A 17,125-nucleotide genomic window follows, 5' to 3' on the forward strand; every position below is an offset into this window, starting at 1 on the left:
TAGCTCTTTTTGTGGTGGTAAGTAACTAAAAATTGAGGCATGTCCGTAAATAGGGAAATGGCTGAATAAATTGTGGCATATAAATGTAATGCAATATTATTGGTCTGCAAAAAATGATGAGTAGACTGATTTCAGAGAAGCCTGGAAAGATTCACATGAACTGATAGTAAGGGAAGGGAGCAGAACCAGGAGAACATTGTGCACAGTAACAGCAATACTGTGTGATGATCAACTATGATCAATAACTGTTTTCAGCTACAGTGATCCAAGACAATTCAGCAAACTTGGGATGGAAAAATGCCATCCACATCCAGAGAAAGAACTATGGAGCCTGAGTGTGAATTGAGGCATACTATTTTCTCTCTCTCTTTTTAAGATTTCTCATGTTTTTTTTTCTTTTTGTTCTGATTTTTCTTGTAAAACAAGACTAATATAGAAATATTTTAAAAATTATTATACATGTACAACCTGTATCAGATTGCTTGTTGTCTTAGGGAGGGAAGAGGTAAAGGAGAGAGGAAGAAAAAATTTGCAACTCAAAATCTTAAAAATGAATGTTGAAAACCATCTTATATGTAAGCGGAAAAATAAAATTGTATTGAAAAAAAATTTAAAGAAGCATGGAGGGGCAGCTAGTTGGTGTAGTGCATAGAACACCAGCCCTGAAGTCAAGAGGACCAAGTTCAAATCTGGTCTCAGACACTTAAAACTTCCTGGCTGTGTGACTCTGGGCAAGTCATTTAACTCCAATTGCCTCAGCAAAATAAATAAAAAAATACTTTAAAAAAAAGAAGCATGAAATTAAAAAGAGGGGAGATGAGTGAGAGGTTAGGGAGACAAAGAGTTAGAGGGAAGGGAAGAAGAAAGGAAAGAAGGTAGATTTGGGAGAGGGAAAGCCTAGAGCCAGCAGGGAAGGGAAACATGGAGCTGAGGTGGAGGCTGAAGCTACTTACCCACACAGCGAGGGCAGCATTGCTGAGGCTCCGTCACAGGCTGAGGGCAGTGCACGGGTGGGCAGTGGAGACGATAACAGCTCACATGGGCACTCTGTGGAGGGGAGAGAGCAGGCTTAGGAGGGTGGCACCTCACAAAGCCCTTGACAGGTAGGAGAGAGATGGGAAAGAGACGCATCTTTCTCAGCTTTTTCAGTTGGGAAAAATTGGCCTGGGATCAAAGCAGGACCTTGGAATTGTCAAAAGAACACCCTAAGATTAAAAATTCTCAATGAATCAGAGAGGGTTAGAATGCCAGAGCTAAAAGGAGCCTTAGGACACAGAATATTAGCACTGAGAATGACCTTGGGATGTACAATGTCAGAGCTGGAAGAAGGACTGGATCAGAGGATACAGAATGGGAATGTGGGAGGAAAAAAACAAAACTTAGAACCATGAAGAATGCAGTATGTTGAAGCTAGAAGGGACCTCTGATGAGAAAAAGTTTAGAATTTTAAGTGTTAGAACTGTGAATGCTGGAATAGAAGATGGAGTCAGAGCTGGGAGGACCCTTAGAACACAGGATATCAGAGCTAGGATATTAGAACATAGAATATCAGAGCTGGAAGGAACCTTAGAACACAAAATGTCAGAGGTAGAAAGAAGGGATTTCAGAAATACAACATCAGAGAGGGGAGCCACTTCAGCACATAAGTGTAATATGTTCAATCTGAAGGAGATATTAGAGGCCATCTGGTCTAGTCCCTTCATTTTAAGGATTTCAAAGCTCTGGCTCAGAGAGAAGCTGTTCATCTAAAAGTACCCATGTAGACAGTGGCAGGGCAGGAACAAGAAAAATTTGTAAGCTCCAGAACCTAGCCAAAAAAAAAAAAAAAAAAAAAAAAGCAATTACCTACATGGTAATGTCTGAGGAATGCTAGTTTGACTCCTTTATAAGATTTCTTAACATGCCCAGAGTAGCTAGATAGAGCACTGGGTTTGGAGTCAGGAAATTTCTTGAGTTCACATATGGCCTCAGACACTTTTACTAGTTGTGTGACACTATTTGCCTCAGTTTCCTCATCTGTAAAATGAGCTAGAGAAGAAAATGGCAAATCATTCCAGTTTGTCAAAAAGAACCTAAAAGGTGTCACAATGATTTAGACTTGCTAAAACAACTGAATGATATAAACATTATATAACATTATATATATGGGATTCTTCACATGAGATCTTTGTAGAAGCAGCTAGCTGGTACAGTGGATAGAGCCCTGAGGCTAGAGTCAAGAAGACCTGAATTCAAATTAGGCTCAATTACCAGCTGTGATGCCCTGGGCAAGTCACTTAGTTCCTGTGTGACCCAGTTTCCTCAACCATAAAATGGGAATAATAACAGCACTTACCTTCCATACTTTTTGTGAGGATCATATGCAATAATATTTGAAAAGCATATAGCACGATGACTGGCACATAGTAGATACTAGTAGATACTAGCTAGGATTAAGATTATTTGTCCAACAATTCACAGTAAACTGACAGAACAGGAGGAATTGAAACATGGTAATACTGACATTCTCTCCTTAAAGAAACACAGAAGACATAAGAAAGTTGCAGCTAAATGGAGAGATGATTCCAGGCTGTTCTTAGAGCATCAAATGAAGTAGCTGGTCGGATTGGTTTCATCATACACCAAAGAGCAGAAAGAAATATCATTTCATAGAAACGAAATATTTAGACATCTTGCTTTGGAGAATTTGAAATAAGCATGAGCAAAAAGAACATCATGAAGGCAAGTAACCATGATTTATATATCAACATCTGTTGCAGAGGTTGAAGAGATAGAGAAAATCTAGGACGTATTCAGTAAGATCATTAATGTTAAGTCAACATTCACACTCATACTTTGCAACATCAACATAAAGATGGAAACAAGCAAGGAAAGTGAGAAATATGTTGAAAGATGAGGTTTAGGATTAAGACATTAAAGAGATGAAAGGCCTATAGAATTATCAGTACATTAATAATATAGATTCTGGATATTTTCTTTTAGAAATCTTTCTTCTTCAAGTTTTTGTGAAACTGCTCTCTCCTCGTCACTACTTAGTTTTTTTTCTGGTTCTTCAGGACATGCTTACTAATGATGGGTGTCCTGCAGGGACTTATCTTTCCAACCTCTTCTCTTCTCCCTTTACGTTATCTCACATGGTGATCTCACCAAGCATGATGATAGAGTTAAGGTAAATTCTGAATTGTTTTAATGACTGGATCTAAAGACATTGAACCATTAATGTGAAGAGGGCTGGAACTCTGGAGAAGTATACTTGAAACAAGGTGTTAAATCAGTGGAATCGATGAGATGATGGTTCTCTAGTTCATATATATACTTAGTATGGTGATGTAATGGTTCTCTAAGTTCCCACATAATCAGTATGCTGTAATGATGTAATTATAATAAGGCATATAAAGGCTAAGAAGGATTGGAAGAGAGACATTCTATCTTTGACCAGCCTCGTGGTGGCTGTCCTGCCTCCTTCACTCTTGTTGCACTAAGATCAAGGCTGATCCTGAGGTCCCCCAGAAAGCTAGCCCAAATGTTACAGTAATGTGTTCCATAGGTTCATCTCTACTTAGATGATTCCCAGATATATATTTCAGTCCCTTTTCTGAGTTGCAGTCTCAGAACATGCTGAATATGACACATGCCAAACAACATGAAAAAAGGCACTGCCTTTATATTAGTGGAGAATTGATTGATTGATTACTTATGTGGAATTCATTTCTGACTCATCTGAAAATATTCAGATTATCAACTACTTTAAAGAAAAGACTAAAATCAATACCAAGTAGGAAAAAATACAAAAATGAGATGTTATGGGTAATTATAATAGTTCCAATGTGATCTGTTCATAAAAGGTATTGATATGTAGGAGATGGATAAAGGAAAGGATATTGAGTTTAATTATATTACAGCCTTCAAAGGTATAAAGTAACCAATTTATATTAATTTATTTATATTTATATATTATATATATTTATATTTAAGTATAATTTATATTTATAATTTATATTAATTAATTTATATTAAGAAGCCTAAAGATCCATTTCAGCTGGAAGTTTACGTGCTTTCCCAGTCTCTCAGGGAGATATAGTAGCCATGGAGAATACTTTAAAAATCTAAGTTCACATATATATATATATATATATATATATATATTATACACAGATATATATGTGTGTGTATATTCATTTATAAAGGGTTAAGGACAAGAAGAGTCTTGGGGATTGCTTCACAAAACAGCGAATAGCAGTTAGGGGCAAAACAAAGTTGCAAAAAGATTGGCATGATACCCAAATATGCCAGACCACAAGAGAATTTAGAGTTGAAACTGTAGCAGCAAACAAGGGAAAAATTCAAAGTATCTACCAATATTTCTAAAACAACTGATTTTCTTATTAATTGCAATGTATTCTTAATCCCTCACTGGTAAGGAAATAGCATCTCAAAAAACAAAGTTAGGAATAATAACTAGACCCAAAATTGTGTTGCCTCTAGCACAGATTTCCTTTTATCTAGTTCTAGCTCAGCACATAGTTGGGAAAACAGGGGGAGAGGTTATCTCACATACATGATGAAGTTTTCCAGAATTACTTGCCCATTACTATTATAATTTCTTAAAATTGGTGATTATCATTTGAGGAGGAGATAAGTGAAGCAGTGGATAGAGCACCAGGCCTGAAGAACATCTGAGTTCAAATCTGGCCTTAAACACTAGCTTAAACACTGAACTGGGTAAGTTTGAACAGGACACAACTGTTTGTCCCAGTTTCCTCAAATGCAAAATGAGCTGGAGAAGGAAATGGCAAATCACTCCAGTGTCTCTTCCAAGAAAACCCAAAGAGAGTCACAAAGAGCTGGACATGACTAAATAACAAAAAGGTGAGATCAACATCCTGAATGTTTTGGAGAGTGATTGCTGAGTTTGGGAAATAGGATGGGGATGTATAAGAAAGAATAGGTTAGGGCAGTTATTGAGCAAAGCCGGTGTGGCAGTGAGGGAGAAAGAGGAAGGACATTCATGTGAAAACCACAGGAGCTGATTCTTGGGAGTACGTTATGAGGGAATGAGTGTAAGCCAGGAAGAATATCTAGATAGGGATCTTTGGACCTAGAATTGATTCTGTATTTAGAGTAATTAAATAAATTTTGAGTTTTAAGAAGAGTAGGTTCTAGGACTAGACAGAGGGAAGGCTAGATAATCTCCTACCTGAGTTGCTGGCCTATAGTGAACCTGGGTCCTAGCGACCATCCTCATTGAGTGATTCCAGCCCTAAAAGGTGATAAGCTAACTAAGTGGCAAAATATTTAGTTCCCAACAGCATCCATATGAGAAAAAGTGTTGGGAGAAGTCAACAGACCAGTGCTCAAGCTTAAGTGTAATTAGTGGCAAGTTGTGAAGTGCTTATGGGTACATATGAATAAGTCCTTGTCACTGTGAACTCCAGTGGTCAAGGAGTAAGTGCCAGATACAGTTTGACCTTCAAAGAGATCAAGATTGTCATCTTCCTCCTCCTGGACAATACACTGCCGAGCCATTCAATCTCTCCATGCAAAATAATAGGAAAATGTTCAGGAGTTGCTAAGCAAGGACATAGCTGCTGTTAATTTGGCAACACAGTCATCATGATTTAGTGCTATTAATGATGACTGTCCCCAAGACCTCAAACATCTTCCATTATAATCCAACATATAGATCACAGGACAGAACAAACACAAGTAAGCAGACTTCCCACAACTACATTGCTTTGCCCCAGTCATCCCTCCTGCGCTCCTTCTTTCAAACATACTCAGTTTTGCAGTCATGGAATAATGGCCAGTTTAGATACTTAGGATATTCCTAATATTATCTATGGCCTGTAACAAGTCTCAAAAGGTTAAGTTTCCTTTAGGTCTACTGGCTATAGCTTCTATTTTTCTGATTCCACAATGCAACCACCCAGTAGAAGAGGCAACAGGTAGTACAGTGGATAGAGTGCTGGGCTACAAATAGGAAAACCTTGAGTCAAAAACTGGCCTCATATTATTTAGTAACTGTCTGACCCTGGACAAGTTAACTAATCTTGAAGTTTCCTTAATTGTAAAATGGGGATCACACGGCACTTACTTAGCACTTACTGAGATAATATTTGTAAAGTGCCTAGCACATAGTAGGTACAATATAAATGTTTATTCCCTATTCTTCCATATATTTCTATAAACATATCCTATAACTGTATTAGCTCTCTTAGCAGTGCTTATTTACACACTTTGTCTTAGCTAGGCAAATCTAAATACCATTTCCATCTTCTACACTCCTCTTTTTCTGCTCCCAGGCTCTTCCTGCTCATTAGGTCTGTTTCCATTCCTTGGGACCATGGACCAGCATGGGGATGTCCAAGTTTAAAAAAAAAGAAAGAGGAAAGAAAGTCTCTTCACATTGTAGATGGTTCATTCAACTTTTTTGGCAAAATTCAAGTTGTGTGTTTTCAGAAAAGAAAGCAGCAATCACTAAGAGCACGGTTCCATCAAGAAGAGAGTATGCCAGACGTAGCACATGTCCTTTTCTGACAGAGTTATTAAACTGGTAGGCAGACAGGTAAGGGTGGTGCAGTGGGTAGATTGCTGGGTTTGAAGTCAAGGAGATTCATCTTTCTGGGTTCAAATCTGGCCTCAGACAATTGCAAATTGTGTGAATTTTGCCAAGTCATTTAATCCTGTTTTCCTCATCTCCTCATATGTAAAATGAGGCAAAGAAGGAAATAGCAAACCAAGCCAAGACCTTTGCCCCAAGAAAACCCTAAATGAGATCCCAAAGAGTTAGATGTCACTGAAATGACTCAACAACAACAAATTCCAGATTGTTCTAAAAAGTGAAAAGCACAAGCATTGTGTTCTTTGTTTATTTGTTTTGAGACAATTACAATTAAGTGACTTGGCCAAGGTCACACAGTTCAGTGTTAAGTTCTGAGCCTGGATTTGAATTCAGGTCCTCCTGACTCTGGGGCAGTTCTCTATTCTCTGCACTATCTGGCTGCCCCAAGCATTAAATGTCATCAAGGCATTTTACAAAGTCTTAAAATATGCTGGCAGATAAGATGAAAAAAAAAAAAGCTGGATGATAATGTAACTAAGACAAATTCTGAATTAATTTAATGACTGTTCAAAGATATTGGTCCATTAATTTATTGAAATCAATGTGGAGAGATCTTTCTAGAAGAATGCCAAGGGCTCTGATATTAGCATCATGCTATTTCCATCAATACTCTAGTGAAGGCATAGGTCCCACAGATGTACCCACAGCCTTCAGCTTCATCTCAAAATTCTTCCCTCCTCCAGAAATCATTCTGAGGTTAATTCTATGATCTAGCTGCCTGTTTGGTGGGGAAGTGAAAGGGGGAAACTAAGACCTGGGACTAGGGGAAATCCAATCAAAACCTAGAAGGGAGACACTTAAGACCAATTCCTAATGATTTCTCCAGTCACCAGAGATCTTTCAGTTGTCAAAGCCTTTTCTTAGTCTTTACCCTGATTGATCCCTCTACAGCCTTTGACACTTATTTATATATTTTTTCTTCTGGATAATCTCTTCTTTATTGTTTTTTTTGGTGACACTGCTCCCTCGTAGTTGTCATCCTGTATGACTGACCATTTTTTAATCTTTCTGGCTGTTTCTTCATAGAGATCATGTCCCCTAATTGAGTGACAGGTCTGTCTTGTTTGGATGAAACTTCTATTCTTTCTTTATAACATCTTCCTAGTCCTCATGGGTTCAATTATCATCTCTTTTGTGGTTGTTTATTGTCCAGTCTTTCAGTCCTGTCCGACTTTTTGTGACCCTATTTGAAGTTTTCTTGGCAAAGATACTGAGGTGCTTTACCATTTTGTTCTCCAATTCATTTTACGGATCAGGAAAGATGAGTCTCCCTGACTCCAGCCCTGGCCAATCTATCCACTGTGTGTCCTAGCTGTCCAGCATCCATAAATGCTCCATATAAATGATTTACGGATGTACACATTTAGCTCTCATCTCTATCCTGAATTATACTCCAACTACTTCTTGGGCATCTCCCACTCATCTTTTCCAAAACAGAATTTCCCTCAAATCCTCTCCTTTTCCAAACTTCCCTGTTATTGTCACCATCTTTCCAACCCTCCAAGCTTCCATTTCTTGGTGTCATCCTCAATTCCTCCCTCCCATTCATTGCACACAGCCAAATTCTTGACAAAGTCTTTTTGTTTCTATTTGTTCTTCCTTTCTTTCATTTCCATTCTCATAGCCACTGTTCTGATACTGATCTTATCACCTTATGACAGGGTTGTTTCAATAGCGTTCTAATTTTTTCTGCCTTTAACCCTCTCCACATTCTAATCCAACTTCCACTCAGTTACCAAAGCGATCTTCTTAAAGTGTAGATCAGATCATATTACCTCCTTATTCAATAAACTCCTCCCAATTTCCTCTGGTATCCCCCTCTGGTTTCTAACTTCTTTTTAACCTGACCCCCTATTTCCTTTCCCTTCTCTTTACACGTTAATCCCCTCTGCCTTCCCTAAGATTCAATGGCACTGGTCTTCTCGCTGTTATTCACAGCACAGAACAATCCAACATCTGACTCAGTGCCTCTTCACTGTCCATGGTCTCCCAGACTTAGAAAGCCCTCCTTTTTCAATGATGCTCTCTACATTTCCTGGCCCCCTTCAAGAATCACCTCAAATCCCACCTTTAGCTCCAGCCCTTTGCTAGCAGCCCCCACTAGTGCCTTCTCTCTGAGATTACCTTCAATCCATTCATCTTGTCTAGATCTAATATGCACGGAGTTGATCACAAATTGTCTCTCATTGAAATATAAACATTTTTTGCTTTTCTTGGTATTCTCAGCACTTACTGCTGTGCCTGGAACACACTCAACACTTTAAAAAAATGCTTGTTGGCCAATTGACTGGATCAGGATGATGGGGAGGATTCAACCTGAGCAAGTTGGGGACTCCCAGAGCTTACCATTACCCCAACTAAAAATAAAAGGGGGGGAGAGTGAGGTGCTCCTGGAACAACATTTTACTGCCTGACAAAAAAAGAGTGGGAGATAGTGGGAATCTCTGGGATTCTGTCTCTTATGCAAATTAAAGAGAAAGTTGCACCAAGAGGAAGAGGGGGGTGTGCCTCGAGGGACCAGCTCTGGTTGAGACACAGCCCCAGATGTCCGAAGCTAAGGAACACCTGCTGTTTGTCTCAAGAGCTGACGTCAGCACCCCCACCCTCCACTCACCCACTCATCCATCCACCCACTCCCTCCTCCCTGAGAACAGAGACAGCAGGCCTATTACACCATCAGGAATTATGTCACAAATGCGTTTGGCTTATGGCCAAGAGACATTTCAAGCTTTGGTGCTGCAGCCCTCTTGTAGGGGGCCAAAGAGCTCTGGCTACAAGGAAAGGGGGATCTTGGTTAGGTCATGGCATCTACCACCACCCCACCTCTCAGTGAGTCGTACTGGGGCAAAGTCTCAGAGCTGGAAAGGACCTCGGAGACCAACGGCAGTTAGAGGAGAACCAGGAGAAAGCAGTGTTACAAAAACCAAGAGAAGAGAATGTCCGGGAGAAGAGGATGGTTGAAAATGTCAGAGGCCGAGGAGAGGTTGAGAATGATGAGGAATGAGGAAAGGTCATCAGATCTGGCAACGGAAAGAAGGGACTTCTGGTCCAATTCATTGAATGGACAAAGAAACTGAGAACAAGATGAGGAGAAGGGATTTGCCCATAATCCCACAGGCCCTAGGTAGCAGAACTAGGACTTGGACCCATGTCTTCCAGCTCCAAATGTTTATAGTTTATAGTTTCTTTCTCTGGAAAATGAGTGGATGTCAAGCAAAATAAATTGCCCCAATGGATGTACACAAATGTTGTTCCTCCGTCATGTTTTGTGACCCCATTTGGGGGTCTTGGCAACAGAATTGGAGAGACTTGCTGTTTCTTTTTCCAGCTCATTTTATAGAGTTAGTGACTTTTGTAGGATCACATAATTTGTAAGTATCTGAGACAGAACTTGAACTTGGATCTTCTTGACTCTAGCCCTACCTTGTACTCTAATCAGTGCACCTCCCCATCCTACCCCCACCTATCTCATGCACATCCTAAATTCATTATCTTTATATACTGGATAAATGGTATGTTTCATTATTGGTCCTAAGGTGTGGGATGGGAAGGAGAGAAAATATATTTTTGTTAATTAAAAAAAATAGAAAGCAATGGAATACCACAGATGTGAAATATTACATGAACTTTCAGACAAGGTCACTGTATTTTTAATTTTATTTAACTGTTCAAGAGATCTTTCATGGAGCAGGAGTAATCTGTAAATGTTGTAATACAAAAACAAAACCCACCCACAAAACTGAGAATGGAAATATGAAAAAAAATGAGGGGGTGGACATTAACTGCCAGATTTAATTCCTATGATTTTGTGCTGCTACAATATGCAAGATGTCCTGAATTCCTTAAAGATGGGGACTTTGCTTAGTCTCCCCTGAAGCCTACCGCTGTGACATCAAGGCAGAGTAGAGATAGCCTGTACCAGCCTTTAGACATTCTTTATAGCACTTAGAAGCTGGGCAACTATGGGTTAAGTTCACTTAGGCTCTCAGATCTAAAGGGCCTTCATTTTTAAAATGAGAAAAAGGGGATAACATCTGAGTAACGTCCTCATGGGGTTGTTGGGAGGATGAAATGAGACGACGTACTTGGCCAACTTCAATGCATTATACAAATGTCAGCTATTATTTGCCTTGAACATTTGAAGTGCTTAATTAATGCTTGTTGATACTCTATAGCAGACTGTATCATTACTGTCATACACTCCTGACAAGGAGACATTAAGAATGCAAGGTCCCACTGTGCTTATTGTTCATGGACTATTAAAAAAAAAAAAAAGCCTAACATTTGATCAGGAGGGCAAGATGTGGTCTTAAAAAATCTCCTGCATCTGCAAAGGATGGAGGTGTTTATGAGATCACAAAAAACGCTTAAGAGAGAGGCAGCTTGGCAAAGGGGTGAGAGAGCCAGTCTTCCAATCAGGAAGGACGGGAGTTAAGTCCCACCTTGGATACATACCGGCTGAGTGACCTAGAACAAAGTCTCTTAATTTCTCAGTGCCCTAGGCAACTCTCTAAGACTACATGTAGTTCATATATATATATATATGTATATCTATATGTATATCTATCCACACACAGACACACGTGTATGTTCAGCATTTATTTTTTTCTAAGATATGTTACAAGCAAACCAGATATTAAGGATTCAATCAAAATAGTAACTTCCAATGTGAGACATTTATGAGTGGATTCAGAGTGAAGTAGATACACTTAAAGGTACCAATGCATAGGATGACCAAAAGAGTGAAAAGATAAACAAAAAAAGGCATGTGAATTCAGAAAATACAATATACAATTTTGAATCCATCAAGCTTATGATAAAACTTCACTTTCTCCCACTAATAGAGAGTAGCTCTACTAACAAGACTGTAAATTGTAAAAAAAAAAAGTTGTGGATCTGCCCTGGGATTTTCCTTATCTTTGAAATCTGAGGTTCCTCCTCCCAACTAATCCCCCCAAAAAAAATTCCTTAAAAGATTAAAAAAAAGATTGTTTTGTTTGATGATTCTCAATTAATATCAAGGAAGAAATATTATAGGAAGACATATGGGAACCAAAAGTGGTTCATGGAAATGGCATGGAATCCAAAAGAAACAAGGGAGTTTAGCTTTTAGATAGGCTTGTTTGAACATTGTTTTGATATCTTAAAAAATTAGTCTCCTAATCAAGATATTTAGACATTCACCAGAACTGTCCTCAGTGCCTAGCATGAAGTAAGAGCTTAATAAATGTTTACTGGATGGGGTATTGGACTGGAGTGGATTGGTTTAATCATATACACACACATAAAAAGTGGATGAAAAGTGCCTACTGTCTAGACCATGTTATGTTTATGATACAAGGCAGCCATATGTACTAGAGGACCATACTTCAGAATCAGGGAGCACCAAGTTAAAATCCTTCCTCAAATTCTTCTTGCTAGATCATTTGATCTTTCTGAACCTCAGTTTCCTTTTTTGTAAAATAGGTATAATAATTATACCTACTCTGCAGGGTTGTTATGAGGATCAAATGAGATAATATATGTGAAATGTTTTACAAAACCCTAATGTGCTATATAAAGATGAGCTATAATTAGAAAGGAAAAAAAGAAATAAAGTTACAATCCAAAAAAAAAAAAAAAAGTAAACTGGCCATTTTATGAAGGAAATGAATAACCTTGTACCCAATTACTCATAAAGAATATTGGTTCTAGAGTCAGAGAACCCAAGTTCAAATTAATCTGGCTTCTGATACTGTGTGTGACCTTGAACAAAATTCTTAACTTCCCGGGATATCAGTTTCCTCATCTGTAAAACAAGGGAATTAGATTCAATGATCTCTGAGATCCTCTGAGATCTAGAATCTATGAACATATGAATTAAAGGAAGACCCCTCATTTTCCCCTATCAATCTTCAACACATTGGATGGACACCCTATGGTAGGTTTATGGTAAGATATGGACAAAAGTGGGTGCAATGGATAGAATATCAGGTCTAGAGTCAGGAAAACCTGACTTCAAATGACCTCAAAAATTTACTAGTTATACAACCCTGGCCAAGTCATTTAACCCTGTTCACATGTAAATTGAACTGGAGATGGAAATGGCAAACTACTTTAGTAACTTTGCCAAGAAAAACCCAAATGGGGTCAGAAGGAGTCGGACATGACTGAAAAGAATAAACAATAAATGGACCAAAATGGTGCCGGATGAATAGGTGTGGAAGGGTTGTGATTTGCACAGTTGGAGGAAGTCTCCACATTGATGAGCTTAAAAGATTTAGTGAAAGGTTAAAGTATAATGTGATGTGATTTGATTTGACTTTCTACAAAATTTTTTAACAAGAAAACGCCTACACTAGAAGCTTGGGGCTCTGTCCCTAATGAGCTGTGTGAGCTCCTAAAGGGCAGGGACTGTGTTTGTGTCTTTCTGTGTATCCTCTCAGTGTTTGGAGCTGGGCCTGGCACATGGCACATAGGAAGGTCTTAATAAATGCTATTGATTGACCATGTGACTTCAGGCAATTCACTTTATCCCTTTGAAGCTCAGTTAACTCATAGGATCCTGAAATTAGAACTTGAAGGGATCTCAGAGATCATCTGATCTAACTTTGATGGTAGGGAAGGCCAAGGGGATTCACAATTTGTCCAAGATCACAGAAGTATAATAGAAACAAGCATCAGATTATTGATTTGCCCAAGGTCACACAGGTCAAGTAGTAAGTAAAGAATTTGAGCCCAAGTCCCCTGACTCCTAAGGAATTGATTTTTCCATTGTATCATGCTGCCTCTCAATGGGAATACAAATTCAAGACCCTCATATTATGTGATTGATCTATAAAATGACTTTGATAATCTCTGACCTGCCTCCCTCACAGGATTACTGTGGAGCTCAATGAATGAGTGAATGTTTTTAAAAGCACCAACTTACTATCTAATCAGTATTAATTATCATCACCATCTTTATCATAACAACCTCAGGAATTTATATGATGCTTTAAATTTGCAAACCACTTTACAAATGTTAGCTTATTTTATCCTTACAACAACCATGAGAAGTAATTGCTATTATTTCTATTTTAAAAGTGGGAACACTTAAGAGAGAGTACAAGACTAGCCTTGGGCAACTAAGTTTGTAAATGTCTAAGACTGGATTTGAGCTCAGATCTTCCTAATTCCAGATCTAAAGCTTTCTCCACTGTGCCACCTAGCTAGTTAAATAGCATCTTCATCATCATATATAATTTGTAAGCACTGAAGGCAGAATAGAAAAAGTGCTGAACATGATGGCAGGAGGCAAGGATCATTTTTTAGTTCTGAGACTTGCCAGGAGAAATTTTTTTACCCAGATCACTAATGTTCTCTGAGCTCTTCTCATGTTCCTTGCTCTCTACTGGTACTCCCCTTTAGGATCATTCTTTTTATTTTCAGTTTTCAATAACCTTTCTTTTTTGAAGTCTGTGCAACCATTTGGTAATATGCTCTCCCTTTCCTTGTTGCTGTCATACTCTGGTCTCTGGGTCATTCACCCGGATGTCTCAATGACTTCCATACCTGGCTCATGATTATACTTTCCACTATTAATAAGGATTCCAATATCAACAATTGGCCTAACCATCTGATCTCATAATTCCTCAACCCTTTCAAGTCTAGCAACTTCTTTCTCCATCTCCCATTATAGTTACACACCAACATTGCCACACGTGATACCTCACAATCTCTTAAAATTGCACCCCTTGAAATGTCCTTCTCCATCCACAACTTCCCACCCTTTTGCTCTCTCACTCTCTCACAAAAAAGGGGATTTTATCATCACCTTCATCCCCTTGGACCCAACAGTCCTATTCTCTCAATCCATCTTCTCCACTTTGGCTTTAACAGCCTCCAAATCTAGCTTTCATTCCTGTAGTTGATTGTTTTAGTGTTTCACTGGCTATATCCCTCAAATTTCCTGCTTTCCTAACAGTCTCTAACATTGAATTCTCATCCTTGGATAATGCTCATCATCTAATTTACCTGGCTCCTGATCCACTGAGTGTCACTGGAGAAAATAATGGAAATAAAGCTGATTTTGTCCACAATAAATTTATGCCATATAACTTCAGCTGGTTCTCCATGATGCTCAAAAAGTTTCTTACCCTATCCTTAAATCAATGATGATTAATTCATGTCATTCCCCATGGTGACTCTTCCAATTTGTTTGTTCTCTCTTCTCTTCACCAACCATAATATTCCCAACCCTATCCCTTCTTTCCTCTCTACTGTCAGCAAATATTTATTAGCTATGATCACAAGTAAATCATTTAACAACTCTGACACTCAACTTCTTTATTTACAAAATGAGGATAATATCTGTACTACTTACCTTGAAGGGTTAAGGTGAAGCCAAAACAAGATTGTCTATGAAGTACTTTGTAAACTTTAAAATGCATATTGTTATTATTATTGTTAATATTAAACTGCAATGTTACCAAATCAAACTATCTTAGCTCCCCTCCTCTGCTCCTTAAATATTCTCAGCATCAGTCTCCCCACAGCTTCTACTTTCTCTTTTTACTCTAGAAGAGTAATCTGAATTTTCATGAACCCCTTTCTATGAACTCTTGATTATATTTCCAGCCTATCATTCTAGTCTCATTGGATGTTACTACTTTTCCCATACTCTATGGTACAGCTAAAGTGGCCTTCCTTTTGGTCTTTGTGAATCACCCTTAATCTCCCACATCTGTGAATTCTTTTTTTAAATTAGTTTTTCATTTTCAAAATATTTGCACAGATAATTTTCAACATTCACTCTTGTAAAACCTTATGTTACAATTTTTTTTCCCTTTCTTCCCTTAGGGAATTCCTCCCCTAGATGGCAAGTAATCCAATATATGTTAAGCATGCACAATGCTTCTATACATACTTCCACAATTATCATGCTGCACAAGAAAAATCAGATCAAAAAGGGGAAAAAATGAAAATGAAAACAAAATGCAAACAAGCAACAACAACAATCACAAAAAGTGAAAATACTATGTTGTGGTCCACACTCAGTTCCCACCGTCCTCTCTCTGGCTGTAGATGGTTCTCTTCATCACAAAACCATCGGAACTGGCCTAAATCACCTCACAGTTGAAAAGAGCCTTGTCATGATTTCAAAAAGGCCTGGAGAGACTTACATGAACTGATGCTGAGTGAAGTGAGCAAGACAGGAGATCGTTGTATACTTCAACAACAATACTGTATGATGATCAATTCTGATGGGCGTGGCCATCTTCAACAATGAGATGAACTGAATCAGTTCCAAGAGAGCAGTAATGAACTGAACCAGCTACACCCAGAGAAAGAACTCTAAGAGACGACTATGAACCACTACATAGAATTCCCAATCCCTCTATTTTTGTCTGCCTGCATTTTGGATTTCCTTCACAGGCTAATTGTACACTATTTCAAAGTCCGATTCTTTTTGTACGGCAAAACAACTGTTTGGACATGTATATATATATTGTATTTAACTTATACTTTAACATATTTAACATGCACTGGTCAACCTGCCATCTGGGAAAGGGGGTGGGGAGAAGAAGGGGAAAAGTTGAAACAAAAGGTTTTGTAATTGTCAATGATGGAAAATTACCTATGCATAAATTTTTTGTAAAAATTAATTAAATGAATTAATTAAAAGAAAAAAAAATTAAAAAAGAAAAAAAAAAGAAAAGAGCCTTGTCTATCAGAATTGATTGTTGTTAGGTTCTTACTAAGTGCTAAGTCGACATTTGACAATTCTCTAGTTCCGGCCTTTACTGGGAGTTTTTACTTGTGAATTCCTGCGGAAGAGCTTGCATGCTTAGGAGGAGCAAGTTCATTGGTTGAAATAATTCTTCCCAGAAGCCCTTGTGTTATCCCACGCCCATTCTCTGGGAGGATAAAAGAGGGCAGCTCTGGAGGAAAAGAGAGTTTTGTCTGGACGAGACTTGAGGCTGCTCTCTGCAGGAAGGGAAGTCAGCTCTCTACAGGAAGAAGAATCTGTCCGAGAGATTTGAGTTGGCACAGCAGATCTCCCCCCAGAGAGCGGGGCAGCTTCTGGAGACAACAGCACGTTACAGATCATCATATTGTTGTTGCAGTGTACAGCGATCTTCTGGTTCTGCTCACTTCACTCAGCATCAGTGGATGTAAGTTTCTCCAGGCCTCTCTGCAATCATCCTGCTGATTGTTTCTTACAGAACAATAACATTTATATACCATTATAACTTATTCAGTCGTTCTCCAACTGATGGGCATCCAGTTCCTTGCCATTACAAAGAGGGCACATTTGTATACACGAGGGTCTCTTTCCCTTCTTTAATATCTCTTTGGGATACAGACCTAGTAGAGACACTGCTAGATCAAATGATATGAGCAGTTGATGTCCTTTGGGCATAGTCCCAAATTGCTCTCCAGAATGTATGGATCAGTTCTCTGTGAATTCATTATGCTAGAACTATATTCCTTTCTTATCTCTGGCTGATAGGGTTGCTTTTTCCCTTTAAAATAAGTTTA

General features: G+C 38.5%; 1 protein-coding gene across 2 annotated transcripts in view; it reads right to left on the minus strand.

Moving 5' to 3' along the window:
• Positions 1-17,125, minus strand: part of CHRDL2 (chordin like 2) — a 78,378-nt gene that overhangs the window by 41,775 nt on the left and 19,478 nt on the right. For both annotated transcript variants that reach the window (XM_074304067.1, XM_074304068.1), the window contains exon 3: positions 954-1,047. In XM_074304067.1, the coding sequence (XP_074160168.1) occupies positions 954-1,047 (94 nt within the window). The remainder of the gene's footprint in view (positions 1-953; positions 1,048-17,125) is intronic.

This window comes from Sminthopsis crassicaudata, chromosome 3, assembly GCF_048593235.1.
Source record: "Sminthopsis crassicaudata isolate SCR6 chromosome 3, ASM4859323v1, whole genome shotgun sequence".
In the NCBI taxonomy this organism is placed as follows: Eukaryota; Metazoa; Chordata; class Mammalia; order Dasyuromorphia; family Dasyuridae; genus Sminthopsis; species Sminthopsis crassicaudata.